Consider the following 25,104-nt stretch of genomic DNA (forward strand, 5'->3'; position numbering starts at 1 on the left):
ATAAGAAAGGGAAAAGGACAAACACACTCTCAACGTTTAGGCAAGGGGACAAAAATCCCCTAATATTTTAAAAAAGACATTTACACCCTAATTTATTATAATTTTATCATTATACCATTCTAGCATATAAAAAAAAATTATTAAATTATCCAATTTGTCTATATATTGTTAATAAAATTATAAATAGACAAATTGTATATTATAAAAAAATTATAAATATACCCTCATTGTCCAATTCCTCTATTTAAATTTTTATCAATAACTAATTTTCAAAAAAGACATCCATAGACCTAAAAAAATTGTAAATAAACTATAATTTTAAAAATAAAATTAGTTATTAATAAGCAATTTTATTTAAACTTTAAACTTGTATATTTAACAATTCTCCACATGTCAATCATTTAAACTTGTACATTTATAACCAAATTTCTATGTTATTTATTATGGTATTAATAACCAATTTTATTTTTAAAATTATAATTTATTTACAATTTTTTTTAAGTGTGTAGATGTCTTTTTTGAAAATTGGTTATAAATAAAAATTTAAATAGAGGAATGAGGTAATGAAGATATATTTATAATTTTATTAATAATATATAGACAAATTGGATAATCTAATAATTTTTTTTATATGCTAGAAGGGTATAATGGTAAAATTATAATAAATTAGGGGTGTAAATGTCTTTTTTGAAATATTAGGGAGGATTTTTGTCATTTTTTCTAAATATTGGGGGTGTGTTTGTCCTTTTCCCTATAAGAAATAAAGGTATCTAATTATGAACTTCAATTTCATTATGAATATTATTAATAAGACAAACACAATTAATGGATGTTCATTGGCTTAAAACAAGAAGAAATTTGTCTGCATTTGTTCCATCGAGATAAAGGATGATTTGCAGGCACATTATGGTTTTCTTAGATGCACTAGTTTTACAGCCAAATAATAATAATAATAATAAAATTAAAAATTAAAAAATTTACGCACTGCAAACAAAGCAAAATACTAGTAATAACATAAACACATTTAATGACACTTATTAATGGAAATATTTGATGCAAAGACGGCGTGGTGAAACTTGTGGCAAGAAAGCAGATGCCATAAAATATTCCCGACATTTTGCTCATATCCGTGTAGCCGCACAACCATTCTATTTTATCGATACAATTGAAAATTATATATTGTAAGTGACCGAACATAAAATATAACCACTTACAGATGCCGCATATTCCATAAAATTTATTTATTTTTGAACGGCCATAAATTTATTAATTCAAATAACTGATGTATTTCATATTGAAAACCTAGTTCACATCGACTCGGGATTATAAATCAATTTCGGATAAAATTTATAGTTAAATTTAAAATTGAGATCAACGACCATCAAATGATTCTCACGAAAAACCTAGAGAAAATGAATAGTAATTAACTCGGAAATGTTGATAAGTAATAACACGTGGTTACTAACAGAACCATGTGTTGAGAACTCGAATGGGAACAAAAATAATTATTAAGTATAGCAGTACAAATCATATTAAGAGAATGAATGGCGAGGATTTCGATTTGAAAAGTATTTTCTTGATAACATTTCATCTCTCAGTCTATAAATAAGAGATGGAACACCGAGAAACTATCTTTTTGCAATTTCTAGAATTAGGTCAAGAGAAAATCCAGATTCAAATTAGCTTTTGAAATCTCTAAATACTGACCTGAGCATCGTAGTATCTTTTAGAGGCATATGCTCGAGTCCATTTGACCTATTTCTAAAAGATTTGAGAATTTAATTCAGGATCATTATAGGAACTAGGTCCCATTATCAATTAAGCACTTTCATATATAGAATCACTAAGCAAACAAACTCCATATCTGGTTTTTCAAATAATTTTTTAATTTCCTCCAATATTTTATATTTTATTAGTTTTAAAAACTTGAAATTCTTTTGACAAAGAAAGTGAAATTACTGTTTTAATCAAATTATAGTTTTCCTTTACAATAAGAATCCATATACTTTTTGATCTCAAGCTTTCATTATCCGCAACTAACACACACATGAATATAAATTGTAAAGGTAAAAATTTATTCATGAAAAATATGTTGGATTCGAAAGGATACCATTTTGCATGAATAAATTATAAATTATAAAATATTGGTATTTTATAAAATATGAATATCCCATAAGAAAAGAAAGAGTGACTTAAAAAAAATATTGAAAAGAAAGATAGCTATATTGCTTATATAAAGAAGTCAAACTTAACATAATAATAACTCACCCGTGCTTTCGAAAGTTTATTTATATAAACCGTTTCACCTATTTAATTTGTTAATCCATTTAATCACAACCCATTTATAATTATAAAGAACAATAAACATGCAGTCCAAAATGATTTAATTAGTAACTAATTAAATAATTAATTATGGGAATGAAAATAAATTTTAAGTTTCAACACCTTATTTATAGTTTTAAACCACTCATTTATAATAATTAGGAAATAAAACCACGCTTCGCGCGGCTTTAAAAAAAGAATTTAGTATTATCATTTTTTTATTATACTTTTAACGATTTATTCTATTCGATTAAGAGATAAGATTTCCAAAAAAAACATGAAAAAAATAAAGTAACGCTAAAACCAAAAAGATTTTTTTAATTATTTAAAATTGCATTAGTTAAATTAACACCACGGAAATAGAAGTGCTATAGATGCACCTTGTCTAAGCCAAAACCTTGGAAACCTGAGGCTGATATATCACCGCGAGATCACCTGGAGAAGGAGCAAAAGATGCATCACGGTAGCCTCTCAGTATGTTCCCTTCTTCGGTAGTGAATTCGAGAGAGGTGAGCATTGCAAGCCCGTAATTATGCGTGATGATATCAATAGCGCGGCAACAATCAGGGCCAATATCAACCTGGCTATTAAGGAAGAATATAACAATCTCATTTGAGCATGATTTCAGCTCCATTAACGCATTCCAGCACTCCGTTAGACCTCCGCTAGCTTCAAGTCTTGTTGCAAGATCGTAGCCTGATTTCATATTGTTGTTGAGGCGATCATTCCTGCTGGTTGCATTTGCAATATTTGCTATGATCAGGCAAGTGAGGGCCAAAATGAAAAACACATGTTTTAGAGCCTTTGCTATTTTCTATTCTTTTATTTTGTGTTTATGTTTACGTGAGATATCATATTTTTTGTTACTATTTATAAATTAAGGTGAGGTAGATGAGAAGAGTGATTAAAAATGTTTATAAATGATTGCTTAATTTATGATCAAGAAGGTTTCAATTAGAAAAGATAGTGAATCTTTTGATGAACTGTTACATATTGATTGTGTAATAACAATCAAATTAATTATGAGAAGATGAAAAGTCAAATCTGAAAGAAAATTTCTCTATTTATTAGATAATAGATAATATACAAAAATGAGAAATAATGATGCCACATCACCTCTTGTAGTCCCAACTTTATATAAATATATAGATAAATAGATTGATGCGAAAGCAGCAGTTCAAGTCCCACAGTTTTAATATAGGGACTCCATTTCTTCCTGAATTAAAGGAAAAGTTGGTGCAATGTGCAATCTAAAAAAAATCATAAAATTATTGACACAAACCACCCCAACAATATATTTTTTTAAGGGTTATTTTTTACCAATCCCCATATGTTTTAACAAATTTTGGCGCATATCCTAATGTTTCAACAACTATCACCACATGCCCTAATCAACAAATTATGCAGATAACTTTGACAGAACAAGGGTAAAAAGGAAAATGATGGTTTGCTCCCGTGATCCCCAACTAAAACCCGAAGCCCACGTCAGAATTTCAATTTCATAAACAAACGCTATCGTTTTATGCTCATCCAAATCAAAATCCACACAAGTACACTCACCTCACCAATCTACCAAAACTCATATTCCACACCTCACCAAATTTGTTTCAGTTTCATTTTCATCCACCATCACCATCGTCAATTCGTGACCGCTAAGCACCTTATCAAGAGATTCCATCTAGTGAATCTAGTCCGAGGTGGAAGTCATATTAACCCGCAGGATCTCTAAAGATGAGTACGCCCAGATCTGATTCACTTGCAGGTATTTGAGAACAAGCCCCTCTAGAGATGAATGTGCAGCTGACTCAATCACTGTGGATTTTGCGGCATCAATCCTATATGCCTTTCTTCGCCCGTATTCTAAGAATAAATCCCATTCTTGCTAAGAGCGGTAATTCCTTTAAGCCACTCACTGGAACCCCATGCCACAAAGCACTGCCACATCGCTGGCCGCTCGTACAACAACCACAACACAAAGCCGATCGATTGATTTGGGTATAATTTTACTTGGTCAATATTGAAATTGGAATTGATGGCAAAATATAAATTAATTTTAAAATTGATTAGATGATTTGCTAGTTTTTTGGGCGTTCTAGCATGATGAATAAAATGATTTGGTGAATTCGATTAGCTATTTCGTTCGGAAAATTGGATGGCTAGTTTGGTGCATAAGGCTTGGAAGATAAAGATTGGTTTGCTATTTCATTTGCATTTATGCTTGTTTAAAACGGCGAGGCTTGGATTTAAAGAACAACGCGGTGGGCTTTGTGGGGTTGACTACAAATGAGTAAGGAATTTTTTTTTTTGAAAATTACTGAAATAACTGAAAATTCCATCCCCTTCAAGTGCTGCACAGTTCTTTGAGGAAGTGAAATAATTGCAACAGATACTTGCCCAAATCCAATCAAATAATCCAACGAAATTTTCCTTTCACTTGCTTCAAGTAAAGAAGAAAAATTTATAGCGGACACATACTTCTCAGCCACACCTTCATATTTCAGTAATAGCATTGGAAATAAGGGTAAACAAGTCTTTTACTCAAATAACTGACAATTCCGTCAAAGTTAACGGCAAAATTCACTAATTAGGGTGTGCAGTGATAGTTGTTGAAATATTAGGGTTGGGGCCAAAGTTTGTTGAAACATACGGGGGTAGGCGAAAAATAACCCTTTTTTTAAACATTATGATTGAGCCGAGCCGGTCGGTTCACCACTTGGAATTTTATTATTATTATTATTTCATAAAAGAAAATACGCATATTTTTTTTTCAATAAAAATAGAATTTGAAATCGCCTCCAAAGGGGCTCGCTCTCTTGGCGCCCACAAATTCCTTCATTTTGAACTAATCTTCTGTTACACTCTTTTCTCTCTCTCCCTCAGCCAGCAATGGCGTCTGCTTCTACCGAATCCTCTCTCCTCTCCAAACTCGAAACCTCCGATTCAACTCCAATCTACTCTTTCTTCGCCAACTATCTCCGCCCGTTCTCAGATCTGCAAAACGAGAGTACAAAACCAAATCCAAAATCAAAACCAAAAGCAAAACCGAATCAAAACCTAATCCGTCCACTCGCCAAGAAATTCCTCACATTCCTCAACAACTCCATCACCATTCTCCCCAAACGCCTCTCCAATTTACAATCCAAAGACGACCACCAAACCCTAGTCGACGAGCTCTACGACACCTACAGGCTTTGCTTGAACTGCCTGGAGTTAATCTCGTCGCAGTTGGCGTGCAAGCCGTACACGATTCAGTTGCAGAGGGTGAGGTTCGTGTGTTGCCTTGTGGCGTCGGGGAAGGGCGAGGATGCCGTGAGGGAGGGGCTTAGGGTTTTGGAGACTCTTAGAAGGATGGATTTTGAAGGGAAGTGCGGTGATTCGGAGTTTGGTAAGGTGTTTGTGGAGGCTGTGGCCGCGATAGTTCAGTGTGCGGCCGTGGGACGGAGTAAGGATTGTGAAGTTTATAGGAGAGTGCTTGTCTTGTTCCAAGAGGCTAAGTGTTGGTTCAGGTGATTTTCTTATCTATTTCTAAATGAAATTATGTTTTTGCGTGACGTGAAATGTTGGCTGTTGATTGTTGTGCTTTTGCTCAACTTTGAAAGCGCAGTTACTAAACTATTTGATAAACACGACAGTAGATGTAGATCAAAAGCCCCGACACCTCATTCCAAAATGTAGCTTTAAGAAAATTGAGATTGTGGTTATATATACTTTTAATTATTATTATGGCTTTCTGGCTTGCATGTGATAGTTCTTTGTTTGTTTGTTTGTTTGTACATCAAACATGCAGAAAATAGAGTAGTTGAACCTCGCTATTTTCTAGGGTATTGTTGTACTGAAAATTTTGATGCAACCTTCCGTGACTTTTACGAGCGAACTGAAAAATTCATTGGCTTAAGGTCTTAAGAGAATTGATTTTAGTTTCAGGGTGCTATCAGAGTGGTGTCTATGTGCTTCTTAATATGCAAAAGTATGTAACGACTTTGGATTTTAATTTTGCTAGAAGGTTTAAGCTTGCTGTTTAGACTTCAGATATTGGTGTGTAGTTGATCGATTAATTTATCTGAGTTTGAATATTTCAGGGTATTAGATGCAAATGCACATGCGAAGTTGCACAGGGTGCTTGTGTCCTATCTGGGGAAATGCACTCAACATTTGGTTGAAGAGATCATGTGTTTTAATAGAGATTTGGTACGTGAATTCTGTGAGGCAACATTGACTGAATATGCAAAGTCATCAATGAAAGATCAATTTTACAAGGTGAATGTATTTTCACTTTCCTCCAATTTATGTCACAATGAACTTTAAGCAATTGTTTGACTAACTTTCTGCAGTGCAGTTTTGTCGTCGGCTGTGCTTCACTCTGTTCTCACTGCAGGAGAGTAAGCCCTCTCTTATCATTGAAATAATACTTTGTGTGTTGGACTCCATTGCCTGTCAATGCAAGGTAAGATTAAGAGAATAATAGAAAAAGAATGATTCTTAACAGTTAGCGAATGTAGATAATGAATCTAACTTTATCTATAGTGACTCTCGGTGTTATTTTTCTTGACAATGTATCTTCAGATTACAATATGTGAATTCTATTTAATTGTATGTTATTATATATAGGTTCAATATATTAAATCTGATAAATTGCTCATGATTCTTCATTCTTAATACAATTTTGAGTTTCTTTTAAAAAAATTTCTGATAAATTGCTAATTGTTTAATGGTATCGAATGATTATTGCTAGCATTTCTGTTATCCTCGTTTAATACTTATATGGATATTATTCAAGAAACCTGTTTGTAGTTAATAAACTAGCATGGAACATGTCAGGTCTGGAGTTACTCGTTTGGTAGGGCTTTTTGTCCTGGGGAATACAGTCTTTTAAACTCTAAGTGAAGATTTTGTCCTTCTCATTTTACTCTGTTTGTAACTAGTTTTTCACCTCAGAAGTCGGATCTTTCTCTCTCTAATTAATTTTAACTGTGCTATTTTTTTGTGATCAACTTCATTATTAAGGTATCAGCGCTCACATGTTAGCTGCTTTCTTAGGAATTTAGTTCTTCCTTGCAGGGTATAATGATAATATCATGTGAACTTCAGAACATTATGATCTTTTTCATGTCTTATTTGTCACCTAAATTTGAAACATATTGTTGTTTTGTTTTCAAAAAATTTCCAGCTTTGGTTTAGCAAATTCATATTCCTATAAAATTTCTAAGAACTGTTAATGTTTTCTTTATTCTTTAAAATAGCTTAAATGTTAGAATTTGAGTATTGCTTATTGCAGGAAAAAGGAAAAAAAAAGAATTAGGACTTTGAACTGACATAATGATAGATAACACTTTAACAGAGGTGATGAAATAACTACTATTTAATGATTAGCAAGTTATGATGTGAATTCTTCCTATTCTTTGGCTATCCATTAAATTTGTCATTTGTGGTACAAATATTGATAAATACCAGAAAGTCTAGTCCATAAATAGGAAGAACCAAGGTTATCTTTCATGCATTTTTTGTACTTTTCCTTGTCCATTTTCTTTGAATGATGGGGCTAAGTTGCACTCTTAATATGTTTTGGTCTTCTATTTTCTGTATCAAACATGAAAATACTTGGTTTGGACCATTTATGTAGTGGTTTCTAAGTTGTAAGAAAATGCTGGTTGTTAAATTAAACTGTAATGTTTGGTGGATTCAACACTTTATTATTAAGTTCTAACCAGAGCCATCCCAAAGTTAATTTCTTATTTCTTCAGCAGGTGGAATCGGATAATACTGGAATAGAGCTGGTTGAACTTGTCTCTTATTGTGCCAACAAATGTCGCACTGCAGGTACAATTTTTTGCAGTACCGTTGCAGGACATCTGAATCACATAGGTGGTCACTTTCCCCAGGTATCTTGTGCACACACTCTGCTATTTACTTATGTGCATCTTTAACCATTATTTAGTTGGGTTGTTTTTGTATGATTAATTCAAGTTGAACTAATGTGGCAGGTTATAACACCTGTTGATTTGATTCTGAGGCTTTATGCTACTGGGTTGTACTTGACCAACTATGAGGTTAAGTTTAGAGGTGGTGATTTAACATCCACCAGAGCTGCAAAAGATGAGTTTGTGCTTAGTTGTTTGCCTGATGATGGGGATCAACTGCACAATTTAGCTTCTTTGCTTAGTGCATTGGGAAGTTACTTTTCTTTTTGCTGCGCCAAGAACTTTGTGTCATCTAGTGTGGAATGTGAGGATTCTATCAGCCAACTACTTTTGCAGCCAGATTCTGAGTCCTCTATAACTTCCATGCAGAAAAATAGAGAAGCTTATATGCTGTCATACTTAAATGCTTTGAAATTCTTGTGCCTTCCACTTGCTGAACAAGTAAATTTGGAGAAAAAAGAGTTAGTTTCTGACATTGAAGCTGCTTATATTAGCCCACAGCTCTGCAGCATACAGGATGCATTTTATCAGTTTTTTGATGTTTTTTTCTCTCAGAGGTAAGTGAATCAAAATTCCCAAGTAATCACTTGTTTGCTTTAACTGTCTCCAATGAGTTGGTTGTGCGCTAAGAGAGTTCTACTGTTCTGTTCTTTTTTGATTGGATGGTTCTGATGTTCTGTTGTGCACTTAATTTTGATTGGAAAGTTCTGATGTTCTGTTGTGCACTTAATTTTTGAACTTTGGCTATTGAAATGACTTTCATAATGGTCTGTAAGCTGTGTCCTAGTAGCTGCTTGTGCACTAAAAAAGTTGTTATGTTCTGTTTTGTGTTTTATTTTTAAAATCTTTGCTATAGCAATGCATTGAGTAAAGGCTAATTATCAATATGCTGATTTTTTTTGTCTTAAGGTATGTTGTCTGCTACAAAATTAATGTCTTTGATTGTGCTAGGAATAAATGTCTAATGCCCCTATAAAAAAAAATGAAAATGATGTTAGATTGTAACAGACCGTTTGAGTATGAGATTAGAGTTACGGATTATGCTGAGCTGGTGTAGATACATAGGACTTGGAATCATTTCTTAGAAACATTTTTCGTTTTTTAGTGCTTCTTTAAATTCTAAAATTTTGCTTGTTTGTATGTGCAGCCTTGCATCTGAAAGAAAGAGAGATGGGCTTGATGATAATAAGAGAATACTTAGTGTGACTGTGGCTGCTTTCATTCTTTCCATTACAATGGATCGTAAATTGAAGGTGGCAATCTTAATGTGTAACGCAGAGATGGCCTGAGTTTTTTTTTTTTTCTTGATGTTGCAATCTTCATTTACTTATTATTTCATATTGAAGTATTTCACTATTGCTTAGCTAATTTCTTCTCTTTCTTATTTCAGAAGACTGTGCTTTTGATTAAGCACATCATTGCTAATGAATGGATTCAACCTGAAGGGCTAAAATATCTATATGCCTCCCTTTACAATATTGGTGTACTTCTGTACAGAAATAAGCAAGTGAAGGAGGTACCTTTAAGGAGTGATGTGGTTTCTAACTTGCATTCTATATGATATTAGTGATTCTTGCTTTATACCTTTTTAATAATTGAGTGACTAGCAATCCCAAAAGCTTCCTCTAATGGGTAAGGGCCTAGAATTGTTAAATAAGATTAATCATTCCCCTTGACATGTGCACTTCAATCGAACACAATTTGCACCTGATAAATGCGGCAACAAACACTAACAACTCTTTGTAGTTTAACTAAATACAGTGGAGTGTATATAAACAAGATCACTTGGTCAACCTTGTAGTGATACTAATGTTAAACTACTCTTCAACCTAAAAGCATAAGTTTACAAGGATTTAAGTGCTCATGTTACTCATAACCTCTATCTACTTTAACAAATAAGAAATAGAATCATGTCAATTTGACGATTGGGTTCACTAAGTTTCTATTGGTCTATTGATGAAATTGTTATTTGCGGCTGCAGTTTGAATTATTGCAGCTTGAAGATGTATTTCTTTAATAAAAATGGTCTTCATGACAGCTGTTTTATGCCTTTACAGTTTCTTTAGTTCTCTTTCTTTTTTAAAAATTGTTTGTCGAGGCATCACATCAGATTGATTTTGTTCGGAGTCAATAAGAAATAACTAGATTTCAGAAATTTGGTTTTATTATTTATTTCTGCTACTGCTGCTCATACTTTGGCTGTCTGCTGTCAGTAGGACTGAGTCAGTTAGCCAGATAATTAATTGATAAACATATCTCCAAAAACATAGTTGACTAGATTTAAGCTCTACCTTTGGTAAGGTTTCCGGATGTTTGGAAATTAAGCGATATGAATGCATTAGTTAATCTAGGAAAGAAATTGTTGGCAGTTTATGCATTTTTGTGGCAGTGTAGACCTCTTTCCACTGAACCTATACTTTTGTTCTGATGATTTTCTTCAAATTGAATGCCACTTAGGAGCAGTGAAAACTGTCAAAAAAGCTAATATTTCTGCTTCACAGAGGCTTGAAACTCTCCAATATTCATTATTTGACATAATTATTTCTGGGGTTTGCATTTATTACAGGTGTATCTAGGTTTTTCTAAATGAATTCTGAATCCCACCACCAGGAAGTGGAAAAGGGAAGTTCTCTAGTTTTAAAATCACTGTGCATATAATAACCAAAAGATAATATGAAGACACATAGGTACGGACACTGATGATCTGGGAAAAAACGTATTTGCATCATGAAAAAGAGAGTTAGCGGCCTATTGAGACTTGTAATCATCAGTATCTGCAGAGAGGATATTGGGGAGTAGAGTTCATTGTTGACACATTCACACGCACATATGCACTCACATCTTTATCTGCAGAGAGGAGATTGGGGAGTAGAGTTCATTGTCGACACATTCACACACACATATGCACTTACTTTTTTTTTATCTTGTGAAGTCAAGAAAAGCAAGTATGTGTTGAATTCTTTGTGTTCAGAGGCTTGTGGCTTGTATGAGTAATTGATCTTTCTTTGCAGGCTTCAAAGGCGTTAAAATTATGTTGTAGGGCTGCATGGGCTTGTGTTGCCCGTCTATCCCAAATGTTTGCATGCAACTGCAACTCAGATGGGTTCCATGGTGGCATGACAGAAGGTGCTATTGTAGATTTTGTAAACGAGGCATGTACTAGAAGTGCTTTTCTTCTGGATGTTCTCCATCATCGTGGCAGTCAGAAGATGGAAAAAGTAATTGTAGATAGTCTGGAGAATTGGTCTATTGCTGCAATTTTGTTTAAAACACTGCCAGGTCCTTTGCCTTTGGTGAAACAGTGGGTTAAGGTAACATATGATAGCCGCAAATATCTTAGCTACGATTTTTCTTGTTTCTCCTTCCTAATCGTTGATTGATTGTCAGATAGAATGCAAACGTCGTAAGAATTTAGATGTAGAGGATGATGCTCCAACTTTATACTATTTGCTGTCATCTTCTGGAAAAGTCTCAGAGAGGACGGTCAGCATTATTTTAGAGCAGGTTTGGCCTCTTTATGAAGTGCTTATTTTACATTTTAATTTGAATGGAATTTAGCTTATGATGTTCCTCCCTATATAATATATGGGTTTTTCCTTTTCCCCCTGTATATGTAAACCATATTTTTGGTCCCCGAACCATTTCAGGAGCTTCATTCATATGAAGAATTGTATCCTTTGAGCCCAGAATTGTGTCACAGAATGCAAATGAAAATCAGTACCATCCTTCTGCAAAGTGTGTACAATTCAAGGAATAGTTATTTTCAGAGATCAGGAATTCTACTCAGAAAAGGTAGGGCGTTGAGGGCCAGGGGAACTGAAGGTCTGAAGGACTGTATTCAGTGTTTGTCAGAGGCAATATGTGTTATGGTGATTTCCTTAGTTCTTGAATTGTTCTTCCCATTTCTTTGTAGTTGATAACACCTGCATTTGTGTATTCTTCGTCACCTTTAAAGTTGGGACTTGTGATAACTTAAAGTAGTTTCTGAAACAGAATGACATATCTGGAGACATGTCTCAACATGAAACTTTGCATTGCCATCAGTTAGCAGTGGCATACTGCTTACGAGCATTATGTACCCAGGAAGCTGAACCAAACTCTAAGGTGTTGATGTGTAAAAGGCTAGTCTCCAGAATTGAGTGATTAATGTCTAATGATATTAAATGTTACCTAATATCTCTGCTTAGTATTTCTCCTTACTGAGTGTTTGCTTCGTTTTACTTACAAACAGCAAGTTATTGAAGATATTGGGGCTGCCCTAAATCTGTGGTTGAGCGTATCAATTTGCTTTGAGAGCGAACGTTGCAATATGGTCTCTGAAAATACAATGCTACTACTCTATAATGTAGTCGATTTATTATCATTAAAGGTATGCTTGTCTGCTGATTAGGTGGTGTTAAGTTTGCAAGCTAGCGTATGTGCTGGAAGTCTGATTTTTTTTTTCTTTTTTGGGAATCCCAGGGTTTCATCGAATTTCACAATAACATATATAAACTGATGCTTAGATTATTTAAGTGCAAGAATGTTCCATTGGAAAAGTATTTGTCCATTCTGTGGGAAAGTAGAAGGCTCAGTCATGCTCTTTGCATTTCACCTGTAAATGACGCATTCCTCGTGAACTTAGCGGAGCAATGTGGCGAACTTTCCAAGTCTATTGAATTCTGGATGGGCTGTTTACAGGGATCCCAACCATTACTGGTTGGATTCCAACAGAGTCTCTTATTTTTATTTGCTAATTCTTCTCATGGCTGTTACATTCGCAAAAGTTCTGTTCAGCCATGCATCACAATCAATGATGTTAAAGAGGCTGCTTCTGAGCTGATCTCAAGTGTAAGAATTTTCAATTTAGCACAAATTTTCTCTTAATCCTTTCTTTTTTTCTGGTTTTGTTATTTGATGTAAAATTATCCCTTTTTCTGCCTGCTACTCTTTTAGGTTCCTGTAACCCCTCGTTCTGTTTTCCTTGTTGGATATCTTTACTATGACTTATGCGAAAGACTCATTGCAAATGGACGACTGTTGGAGGTAACCAACATTAGATTTCCTTTCAAATTTGAGTTGTGACCAGTTCTTTTTGTTCTGAGAACATGTGCATGAGTTCTAGACTATAGATGTAATTTACACTTTGATGTTAAGAATGCATTTTTCTTCACTCTATTATTGGATTCCTCTCGCTCTGTCCTGTTTCCTTTCTTATTTTTGAGAAACTATTTTCATTATGAAGTATGGATAATAGATTTTATCTATCTATGGATTCCTCGTAGTTGCTCAAACGCTCTTGACAAGTACGAAGCTTTAGTCCTCTCTTGGGCAGCTGTGGGAACATTTTGAGTTTTTATGTCATTAGCTGGCTTGAAATTGAAGTGAGCTAATGAGCTGAATACTGAACATTTTTGTAATCACATGAGGACGCATCTTTCTTTTCTATGGGGCTAATGTCATGTGCCAGTATGGATGTTAATTTAGGTGGGTTTGCTTTGTGTAGATTGATTTCTCAATGTGGTCTATCTTGTTTTTAACATGTTGATGACCTTCAGATTGTGACATGTATTGGAGTGATTGGCTGCCACTTTGATTGGTTAATATTCCTTCCATCAGGCTCCACTATTTTGCCATTTCTGTTTGAACTTTATGGAAATAGTGTGTTTATCTTGACCGGATGAAGGAGTTCATTTCGTTGCACTAACCATATAACTTTTTTCAAGAGCTAACATTTTTTGATATGTTTCATTTTTTAATGTTCATTGTTTCTGCACTGAAGAATTTGCTTTGATTTTTATTTATTTATTTTTGGAATTCATATTTACTGACAACAGCGGCAGAGCCATAGGAAGCTGCCCCCGTTCAGTCCTTATTTATTTAATAAAAATTTTATTTGTAAAATGTTTTCTATTTCAGCCAATGCTGGGCTTGGGCTTAACATAAAAAAATAGGCCCAAATTTATATTTCAGTGTTAGAAAACTCATATTAAATGGGTAGATCAGGCCCAAAATCAAATGATTCAAAAAAAAAAAAAGGGCCAAGTTCTTTAGGTAAATCAAAATTTGCCCATTGGTTCAATAATTTGGTTTTCCTCCATTTAAGTTTTTTTCTTTCCAAAAACTTTCTCCTAATAATCTCCTATAGACTCACTCTATACGCAAATGCACAGACACATGCAAACTTGCACAAATTTGAAGGCATAAGGCATTTTTATTCCTCCCTTATGAATGAAAGTAGATTGATAAATTGGTGGGGATATTTTTGGTATTTAACGTAACAACATTTTCATTTTCCCTGATTGTTTTAAAGTGTATTCCAGTTGTTTTAATTATGCAAAGTTCCTGAAATAGGACTTGATTGATTTTGAGTTCTTTGACCTATTTCAACCTTCGTTTTTAATTTACACGGAGAAATCTTTACAGCATATTTTCAGTGGTTGCGGTATTATTTTTTCCTGTTCAATTGAAAATGCCGTTTCTGGCATGTTTTGTAATAATCAGGCTCTTTCATACGCTATAGAGGCCCATCGACTACGTACTCAACTCTTTCAAGAGAAATTTTCATACTCTGTTGAGAACAGTGTCAAAGAGTACAATGATGCTGGGGACATCAGTCAGAAACTACATTCCAGTCCTAAAGGTTTCAAACCATCTAGTTCAGTTGCAAGTGAAGTTTGGTCTTTCGATGCTTCTTCATGGAACGTAGATGGCTGCTATCTCAGTCCATGGAATGTGCTACAGTGTTATCTTGAAAGTGTCCTCCAGGTTTGACTTATCTTTCTTATTTATTCATTTTGAAATATTGGAATCAACATACACCCCTTTTATCTTATGGGCAGTGCTTTTACTTTTCACACAGGTTGGAATCATCCATGAATTAGTTGGAAATGGAGTTGAGGCTGAAGCCTTTTTACTGTGGGGAAAAAGCATCTCTTGCACTCAAAGTTTGCCACAATTTATAGTTGCCTTTTCTTCTATTTTAGGTATGAAAATCAACTTGTATATGTCCTGTTCATGGTTGTGACTCCTTTTTCTCTGCCTACTTGGTTTTAAAGGAGATGTTGCTAAAGCTTTCTCGTTACTCTTAAATATCACTAGGAAAATTGTACCGTAAGAAACAGCTTTGGGATCAGGCAGAAAAGGAGCTTAAGAATGCTAAACAAATTTTGGTAGAGAAAAGTATAAATTTATCATGCTTGAAGTGTAGATTGATTCTGGAAGTGACTGTTGATCAGCAACTTGGTGATCTATCACGAAGTTATTCTGGTTGTGATGATAGAGGGAATACTTTGATCGAAAGGCTGTCTAATGCTGAAAAACTCTACAAATCTGCCTTAGACAAATTAAATCTTTCTGAGTGGAAAAACTTGATTAGTCTTCCTGAAGAAGCTAGGTCGGAGAGCATACTGCCTAAAAAACCTTCTATACAAAATGTTGAACATGGTGCTGGCAATACTTTTGTCCATTCTACCTTGCATCAGCCAGATACAGTGGAACTTACAGCAAGGAACCAGTTGAGTGCAAAGGTGGGGGGAACTAAGTGTAGAAAGACTAAGAATGCACTAAAATCGTTGGTAAATGATCAAAATTTGGACCTTGATCCCAATTCCAGGATAACTCGTTCCAAGTGTCGGTCTTCTCAAAACCAATCTGTTAACAATTGCGTTGAGGAACGATCAGGTGTTTCAAAACATGCTAAAAATAACAATTTATCTGATCTTCCTGACATTCTTAGTCAAGGGAAGTCAGTCTTGGAGGCAAAAAGTTTTGTTGATACTGGGTATCAAGCTGCTTGCATCTGCAACAAAATGAAGTGCTGGCAATGCCTTCCTGGGGAAGTTATTGAATCTGGGTTGCTAGACAATTTATTACGCGTGAAATGGGAGTTCACTCGCAGGCGTCTATCGCTGAGAGTACTCGCTGGTATAGGTATGATTGCAACTGCTTGTTTTAACGTTACTGCTATTATGCATGCAAACACTCATGTACACACTCACATTAGTTTGTGTGAAACATGTAAAATTTTAACTAAAGATGATATGCTTACCATATGAAACATATCTTTTGATCCATCCTCCTAAACATTAGGTCAGGTTTTAACTGTTTAATATGTGTTTATTGTGTCATCAAATAGTTGTTTAATCTTATTTCATTTGACATGATATAATTACTTCCTGTTGAATATTCTAAAGTATTTTGATGTCATATGTCTTCTCAACTGGTGAAGGTGCTTTATAACAATGCACGTTAACTTGCTTCATAATTTGTGTTACAAAATGGGGCTCTTCATTATGACGGCATATATAGATATGTATGTCGATTGTCATTGGTTAATATCCTCTTGATTAAGCAACTCCAGATTCACCAGTACACTCATGTAAAGGGTGATTATTTTGGACTTTTAGAAATTGGGCTGGGGGCAGTGGGGGATGGATGCTGCTAAATTAATTGTAAGATCGTGAACTAGTTTGAGAAATGGTACTTATTTACAGCCAAGACCACCAATACAGAAGGAGTTGAATTGTATCCAGGTTTCCTTAGAATATTTGTTATTTTTTGCATGAATTCTGAAAGTTCAAGTTCTTTAAATTTTAAATATTCTTCGTTTGATACTTTTATGCAGATTTACTGACAGTCTGGTATTTGTGTTCATGTGTTGGTCTAACACTTGAAAGCAGGCTGAAAAGTTGCTTACCAAGATTTTAGTTTTAGAAACAGTCAGGGAAGGTAATTGGGGTTTCAATTCCCCCTATTGAAAGTTTTTGGAGATGATAATAGTTTATCTCCCTACAGGGGCCACCTTTCTGGGATTTAATGTCTTACACTAGTGTCTTGATATCAAGGTTTGGGGTCTGGCAGTAGTCCCCAGTTTCAAAATCGGTATAAATAACAAGGGATTTCCATATTGTCCATAAAAGAGACTGAAAGTGGCCAGCAACCTGAAACAGTGAACTGTCTTCATCTACCGTTGTTTTCCTTTCAACATGAGTTTGTACCAGGTCTGCTTGAACCACAAGCCAAACTGTATTTTCCTCTGGTACAATGTAAAAATCAGAGATGACTGAGTTAAGGCTGATGGGTCGTGTGCACAGACACACCATGACGGCTTATTGTTGGGTTTGCTTAGAAACATAAAAGAAAGAAGTCTTTGCTTCAGGTGGCGCTTGAAGACCTCTACTATAGAATAATTTCAAACTTAAAAATATTATCTTTCTTTGTTAATTTGGAAACTGTCTGTGAGAAATTGATTTATCCTTTCATGTTTGGCTATGTTGATGGGCATAAGGGCTAGAAAAAAGAAAGCTCCTACTAGATTGATAGACCAAATGTGGGGTAATGACGATGCAGCTACTGTGATGCATCTTTTGTATGGTTCAAATCATGAGCTAACCTGGGGTTTTCTGAGCTCTCACCTTCCGTAGACTTTATAGGTATTAAATTCTTGTTGTGACTTTGACCATTGCTTATGATTTCTGGGAAAGATTGTGGAATTTAAAGATTCTTCTTTCTCCTTCATTCATCTAAACTAGGAAGGGATGTTGGCTTAAATCTGTGTTTTTGAGTTTGTTTTTGCTGTGAGATCTTATAGTCGTCATATATAAAATCTGATCAGTGTTCTATTTTATAGATCTTTTTGTGATCTTATTGGAGTTCTTTTTTGTACATGTTTTTATTCTTAATACAGGTTTCTTTGTTTGCCATTCTCCCCCCACCACCCACACACAAAAAAAAAATTTTTTTTAGCATTAGATACTTATTTTTAGCACGACATGTTTCCCATCTCACGTTTACATAGAGAGGGAAAGTGCTAGTGTGTCTTTAGATGGACATAGATACTTATTTGTAGAAATTGATATATACTCGTATAACCTCACTTGCATGTGAATACTTATGTCAATGAGTAGTTTCTTATCCCGAATCATAGACCAACCTATGATTTTTTGAAGAGCCTCATTTTCTTTGTTTGCTCTTAAGATATAATTATCTTTTTTCTGTTTCAGGAAAATGCTTTGGAAATCGTGATCAGACTCATGAGGCACACAAAATTGTTTTTCAAAGTGTATCTGTCCTCCTGTGCAGAAACTCATTTTCTCATACTGACTCTTCTCTTCCAGTGACTGTCTTGCTTGATTTAATTGGTAAGGAGTACTCAGAAGATGTTTTTGCTGTTGAACGTGCGGGAGTACTTTACAACCTTTGTTGGTTCTCTTTGAAGGGTTACTGTTCTATGAAATCCAGGTACTTGTTATTCTAGGTACTGATGTCTCTGTATTTGTTTATAAAGAGGTTAGTGGTGTCTCAATTTCCAACAGAATTAGTCTTCTTTTTCCTTTACAATTAAGAAGGGTTCAGGCATGGGTTTTTGCAATATCTTCCTCAATTTTTTCCTCAGTGCCATCAATGAATACCACCATTTGTGGTGCTTTAGTTGGATAATTTAGAGTCATCAAACATTTAATCATCACTGAGAATCACTAATTCCATTATTTCTGCCTTCTCAAATTCAGATCAGAAGAATATGCATTTGTCAATGAAATGTTACTGTTGCCAAATAACGGCAAAGGGCGGTGGAAGTGATCGAGGAATTAATTGCCCAGCTTTAGCCTTGTTAATATCTTGGGTGGGGTGTTTATGGAATAAGGGTGGATCTTGAGACTTTTACGGTTTTCTTAATTGGTTAGGATGAGGAACTGCAGTAATTTATTTTGATAAGAAAAATTACAAAAGCTATTATTTAGCATATTCATGTCTTCTGAGGTTGGCAAGATAAGAGAGAGGGAGTAGTTGGGGAGATATGTAGAGATATCAGATGTAAGGGAGAGAGGTGGATGAGAAAGTATTTGCTCTCCTGTCCTGAATGTTGTAAGTCTGAGACACATTTTGAGGCTGAATGAGTGTGGAGAGTTATGACCTCTTTTTGTAAGTAGTAATTAGCTAGTCAACTTATTATTCATGGCATGTCTGTGGTAATGGTATTAGACTCGTATTGATAAAATATTTTATATGATATGCGGAGCTTGACACTTTTCTTATAACAGATATGGATGCTGTATGGCTTTGGACATTATTCAACCTTTTTTCACTGGGTCTAATTCTTTTCATGACTAAAAAATAATCACTGAAGTTTAATAGACAGCTGTAATTTGAATGCATGGTGCAATTGAACCCCCTGGTCCCTAAGGCTGTCTCAATCGTCTAAGCCACTCATAATCCTCCATTAAAGTGTTTGTGATATTGTATAAGCATAAATTTATGCAAGATAAGAATATATATAATTTGTAGTTTTGACATGTAATTGCAGCATTAGGAGGGTAGCTTTGTTATTGTGATAATGGGTTTTTTTGTAGTCGCCCTAGATTACATTTTATTATTCTGACTTGTGTAAATTATTTACGCTATTTTTAATTGATTCAGCTCTGATAGCTTCTTTACAAGTGTTTTTTCCCCCCCAATTAACTTCCTTTTGCTTTTCTCTTCTTTATTTACCATTGTTCATCAGGAACAGTTGCTGTGATCTGTCTCACTTACAGTTGCAGAAATTAGTTTCTTGGTTGATGCTGGCCTTTGTGCTTTGCCGTGAGGCTCCCATTCTTTTTCAGAAGGTTAAAATGTTACTCTTGTTTTCCCTCCTGGTTTTGAAATTCTCTCTTATTGTTGTACATAACATTATCTAACATGGTTTAAAGATTTTAGAAAAGGAAGAAAAATTGCTGATTTACCATTCCGTCATGGTTTTTCTATTCATGAGTTTTTAAATGTGCTCCATTTTGAGTTTGTATTTGTGTAATGACGTGTAAACTGTGGCTTATACGTGCTAGATAATTCATATGGAGATATATGGAGTTGTTGAACTCTCAATAGTTTTTCAAGACTGCCCATGTTGTTGTGGGATTGTATCATTGCATGTGAAGTATCAATTCCACATTTCTATCTCTGCAGGCACCTGTGTACAAAAGTATAAGAAAGTTGGTGGTATTGATGCAGATTGCTGTCGTAGAAATCTTATTTCAGGATAGTTTATATGATAGTGGAATGTTTTTTTTTTTTCCTTCAGATGTTATATCAGAGGATCTTATCTACATAGTTTCTGAGTTTTCCTTTTTGAATGGTCTTTGGCCACTCTAAATAGGACAATAGGACCTTACGTTTATGTTCTTTTAGCATATTTGATTATTGATGTAATGAAAATTGGATTTCTCCCTAACTTCTCTGGTTTTCTCTCTTTGCTAATTCTTTCTTTCTCTCCTTTCTCTTTTGCTTACTATCCTGCACCGCGTATGATGAATCTACTTGCAGTATGACGTCAAGTGTTGACTGTGTTCAAACAGGAATTATTTGAATTTAAATAAACAAGTCCAAATCAGATATGATCTCAGTCAGTGTGTAACACCTTCTGAATTTAGGATGTAGAATTCTTATGAAATTTTCTGTGTTTTGCTCTATATTTAACTTAATTTTCATTGGTCCAATTGCAAGTTATTACCATTTATTTTGACAATTGTTGGTATTTTTTCCTACTTTTGTCCCTAACCCCCCTTCTCTGACTCTTCTTGATGTTTGAATTATTTTTTTGTTGATTTTGATAAAACAGGTTTCTAAACTGCTCGCAGTTATTTATGTACTCTCTTCCACAAGCAAGCTCTTTTCTCTGTCATCTTCCTCCAAAGTACTCTCTGAAAGTCATTGGGCTTCTTTTTTTCATCAAGCTTCACTTGGAACTCATCTTAATTACAAGTTCTTATCAAATATGAGTTGGCGATTTAAAGCACAAGACATTGTGGATACTGAGGTATGTCTGCTTTCTTCATAAACATCTTGGTCGCTTAGCATCCAGTTGTTGTATGTCAGAGAGGACATCCACCTTTATCTCTCTTTTTATCTTTCCCAATATCCTAATAAGTACGTGGAATTGAAAACATAATTTTGCTTGGATTTGGTAATTTATATTTGCAGGCCTCACATGTAACTGGCTCATCTTGCATCAAGACAGAAACGGGCAAATTAATCAGGTCTGAGCTGCTGCATTTTCAGGACACATTTTTCTGGATTAAATCACATCTTACTAAATCTGTCTTTATTTTATTCTCTGCTGTAGGATTTCTCCTGAATCCATCAAAGATCTTGAACAATTTGTAAAAGATTTTCTTTTGAGCCTTCCTTGCACCACCGTAATCTGTGTGACTTTGCTAGGAGGTGCTTATACTAGGTTATTACAAGAGTTGCTACCGCTCCCTTCATGTGTTCATGCATGGATGATGTTGTCACGCTTCAATTCTATAAATCAGCCTATTGTTGTCCTTCTACCAGTAAATGCAGTACTACAAGGTACTTTGCTTTATATAGAGATTGGAAATCCTTAGATCATTCAAATACACACAATTGTACTTCTCTTTGTTATAACTATTTTGCTGTATTTATCAGAGGATGCAGACTATGACGATGATGATGCAATTACTAGCTTTAGGGAATTGCGTGAGATTAAGGATTGTGGTAAAAACTGGCACTGCCCCTGGGGTTCCACCATAGCGGATGATGTAGCTCCAGCATTTAAACTAATAATGGAGGACAACTATTTATCGTCAAGAAGTTCCTACGGAGATTCACTGGGGCAAAGATCATTGTGGTGGAACCGGAGGACAAAGCTTGATCAGCGTCTTTGTGAATTTTTAAGGTAGTCACTTTCTCGATCTATCTATGTATCATATGTTTATGATGGCACAGTTGCCAAACATGTCAATCTAACTTCATGGTTAGAGTTCTTAGTTTTCCCTTGGATGCACTTTGGTGTATATGACCTATAGTACTTTTCTTCATTGGAGCTTAATGTTATATCTAGGCCATTTCATATGAGCTTAAGCTTTTTGTGTCAAGTGGTAATTTACTTGGTGTTAGAGCCAGATAGATGATCTATTGGTATTCTGTTGGGATACCTCTACTGTATTTATTAAACCATAACGAGTTGATATTTGTGTTTGTTATATTTATAGTTATGGTGATGTTTGATCCATGTGTTGCACCTGTTAGAGCATAATACTATTCTTAGTCCCTTACCTATAAACTTAAATTTTTTTAATATTGTGGTCTTTAACAAACTTATTGAGCTATTCTGGTAATGGCAGCTGAAAATTCCATACAATCATAGGCTGCCATCTGCCGTGGTTCATATTTTATCCTCGGCTTGGAAGATTAAATTTTCTAGAACTGATATATTAGTAGCTCCTAATTATCTTTTCATATATCAGGAAATTAGAGGATTCATGGTTGGGTCCTTGGAAATACATGCTTCTAGGAGAATGGTCAAACTGCAAGAACCTGGACACAGTACATAAAAAACTGGTCCGTGATCTGAAATGTAAATGCAAAGCTAACATAAACGAAAGCCTTCTTAGAATTGTTCTTGGAGGTTTGAAGGGTGCTTTTAAAGGCGAGGAATGTATAGCACAACTGTGCTTCAAGAAAGGTTGCTACGTGGGTACAGTTGGATATTCTGATAACAGTAGTTGTGGGACCTCATCTGAGGCATCAAATGGAGTTGAAAGACTTTCTGAGTTGGCCCTTCAATTAATACACAAAGCAGTGGATGAACTAGAAGATGACTCTGGACATAGAGAACCTACTATTCTAGTGCTGGATTGTGAAGTGCAGGTGAGGCTTTAAATCCTTCATCCTGTGTGTTTCTCTGATATTGTTTTTGGCAGTTTGCATTCAATGTCTATTTATTAAGAAGCCAGTTTTTGTTTTTTTGGATAGCTGTAAAATATGTTTAGTGATTCAGTTTCTTCTGTTATTCAATGTGATATAATAGGCAGCTATCAACTCCTTTCTATTATTTGCCGGTTTGGATATAGATGGGGTTGTGTAGAGGTGTTTATGGTCTTAAGCAATGGGTTCAGATTAGTCCCTTTCCATTTTGGAAGCGTTAAGCTGGACCTTCCTTTGTAGATGTCTTCTAGTAAGTGCATCACCTGAATGAAAATCACTTCATATTCTTAATGGTCATATTTGGGCTTCACACATATAGCTGATTTTAGCATTTAACATGTTTCTAATTCAAACCTGATCAGTGGATTTTATTGGCATTATTTTGGAATGATCATGATTTGCCCCTTCTTAGTAAACACACAGATGTATACCTAACTGGTTAAACTGGTGACTGTTGGCAGATGCTACCATGGGAGAATTTACCTATACTGAGAAACCATGAGGTCTATCGCATGCCTTCTGTTGGTAGCATAGCTGCAACTCTGGAGAGAATCCACCACCATGAACAGCTTGTTAAGGGGCTTCTTGCTACTTTTCCTTTGATAGATCCCATGGATGCATTTTATTTGTTAAATCCCAGTGGCGACCTCAGCGAAACACAACTTCTGTTTGAGGACTGGTTTAGAGATCAAAATTTGGTGGTATGTCTGATCTGGCCTTTTGTAAGAAAGAGCATGATAGAAAGGCCAGATCTTAAAATCACATTGTAGACCCATTGCTCTGCACTTTCTTGTGGACATAAACATGCACTAATAAGTACTTGCATGAATCTCAATTCTCATCATAATACATCAAAGTCGATTCACAGAAAAAATCTTTAAGCAATTTTGTTTGAATTACAGGGGAAGGCTGGATCTGCACCCACAGCTGAAGAACTGACTCTAGCCTTGAAAAGCCATGACCTCTTCATATATCTTGGCCATGGAAGTGGTATGCTGAATTAATTAATTTGTAAATGATAGAAGGGTGTTCCATCTGTCCTTTTGTTTCCTCTGTTGTTTTGTTTGACGAAAGTTCCCTGATTATTGATTTTTTATCATTCTGGCCATAAAGGTTCACAATACGTTTCTAGGCATGATCTTCTGAAGCTGGAGAAGTGTGCTGCTACTTTCTTGATGGGATGCAGTAGTGGTTCTTTGTCATTAAACGGTTGTTACATTCCGCAAGGTACTCCTCTGTCCTATCTGCTAGCCGGGTCCCCTGTAATTGTTGCCAACCTTTGGGACGTTACAGACAAGGACATAGACCGTTTTGGGAAGACCATGCTTGATGCTTGGTTAAGGGAAAGGTCAAGTGTTCCCATGGGCTGTGACCAATGCTCTTCAGTTCAAGATGAGGCCAAGAACGGAAGAGGCAAAGTTAACAAAAAAAGAATGTTGCGGAAGAAATTACCTGAAACTTCGGATATTAGTTTATGTAACAATGGTTGTGATCATAGACCAAAGCTTGGATCATTCATGGGCCAAGCTCGTGAAGCATGTAAACTCCCTTTCTTGATTGGGGCTGCACCGGTGTGTTACGGTGTCCCAACCGGTATAAGAAGAAAACCAAGTTTATAGCACTAGAAAAGAAATCATTTTCTCTTGCCCGTTAGCAAATAGCAATCAACAATATAGTTGCTGTGCCAAAGAAGGTTTGGCAACTATTCACTGTTTCAGTTTCACTATTCCCCATACGTAATATAGGTCTATCAAACACGGACTCTGTTCAACTAAATTATGTAAATTTTCGTGTACCTTATGTAATCCTAGTCAGATAGAGTGGGGAAAAAAAAGGAAGAAAGAAAGAAAATGTTTCTCTTTTCCATATTTCTCCTTCATTTTGAAATCTTTTGGTCCGGGTAATAGAGAAATTTTTTGAGCATTTACCAATTAGAAATGTGAAGAAATTGTCCACATTTGTCTCCTTAACTCTTAAGCATGTGATAGCAAGGAAAAATGTTTTACTAATTACTACTGAATACTGATCACCTCAGGGAATTTTCAATGACGTGTTTAAATTTCAATCAGGGATTTGTTTACAACACATACTATTTTTTAGCTAGGATGATTGGCATCCTTGAGAATCAAGTGAAATGGGATGACATCCTTCATCTCGGAGAGTTTGGTTCCTTTCTGAA

The 25,104-nt window shown here is 35.1% G+C and overlaps 1 protein-coding gene across 7 annotated transcripts; it reads left to right on the forward strand.

Annotated features, from left to right (window-relative positions):
• The first annotated feature begins 5,109 nt into the window (after positions 1-5,109).
• Positions 5,110-24,646, forward strand: LOC102627230 (separase). Of its 7 annotated transcripts, none has more exons than XM_025092810.2 (27): positions 5,111-5,828; positions 6,402-6,579; positions 6,659-6,766; positions 8,064-8,201; positions 8,304-8,797; positions 9,388-9,493; positions 9,631-9,756; positions 11,252-11,551; positions 11,628-11,744; positions 11,888-12,109; positions 12,222-12,344; positions 12,472-12,609; positions 12,702-13,070; positions 13,176-13,265; positions 14,724-14,987; positions 15,082-15,205; positions 15,321-16,151; positions 18,224-18,461; positions 19,729-19,825; positions 20,815-21,012; positions 21,177-21,232; positions 21,319-21,548; positions 21,645-21,894; positions 22,466-22,868; positions 23,387-23,626; positions 23,828-23,915; positions 24,039-24,646. In XM_025092810.2, exons 1-27 carry the CDS (start codon positions 5,209-5,211, stop codon positions 24,542-24,544), a joined length of 6,654 nt encoding a protein of 2,217 aa, XP_024948578.2. In that variant the 5' UTR covers positions 5,111-5,208; the 3' UTR covers positions 24,545-24,646. The 7 variants fall into 7 exon arrangements, with proteins under 7 accessions (XP_052297526.1, XP_024948578.2, XP_024948579.2 ...); XM_025092807.2 differs by having other exon boundaries at positions 5,112-5,828; positions 19,723-19,825; XM_006491812.4 differs by having other exon boundaries at positions 5,112-5,828; positions 12,234-12,344; positions 19,723-19,825.
• The last annotated feature ends 458 nt before the right edge of the window (positions 24,647-25,104 follow it).

Source organism: Citrus sinensis, chromosome 5, assembly GCF_022201045.2.
Source record: "Citrus sinensis cultivar Valencia sweet orange chromosome 5, DVS_A1.0, whole genome shotgun sequence".
NCBI classification, from domain to species: domain Eukaryota; kingdom Viridiplantae; phylum Streptophyta; class Magnoliopsida; order Sapindales; family Rutaceae; genus Citrus; species Citrus sinensis.

Excerpts from the sequence above, each read along its gene's own strand:
- LOC102627230 (XM_025092807.2), top strand. The coding sequence starts at position 5,209 with ATGGCGTCTGCTTCTACCGAATCCTCTCTCCTCTCCAAACTCGAAACC. Across the intron at positions 9,757-11,251 it reads GAAATAAGCAAGTGAAGGAG|GCTTCAAAGGCGTTAAAATT; the intron begins GTACCTTTAAGG and ends CTTTCTTTGCAG. Across the intron at positions 21,013-21,176 it reads AAGACATTGTGGATACTGAG|GCCTCACATGTAACTGGCTC; the intron begins GTATGTCTGCTT and ends TTATATTTGCAG.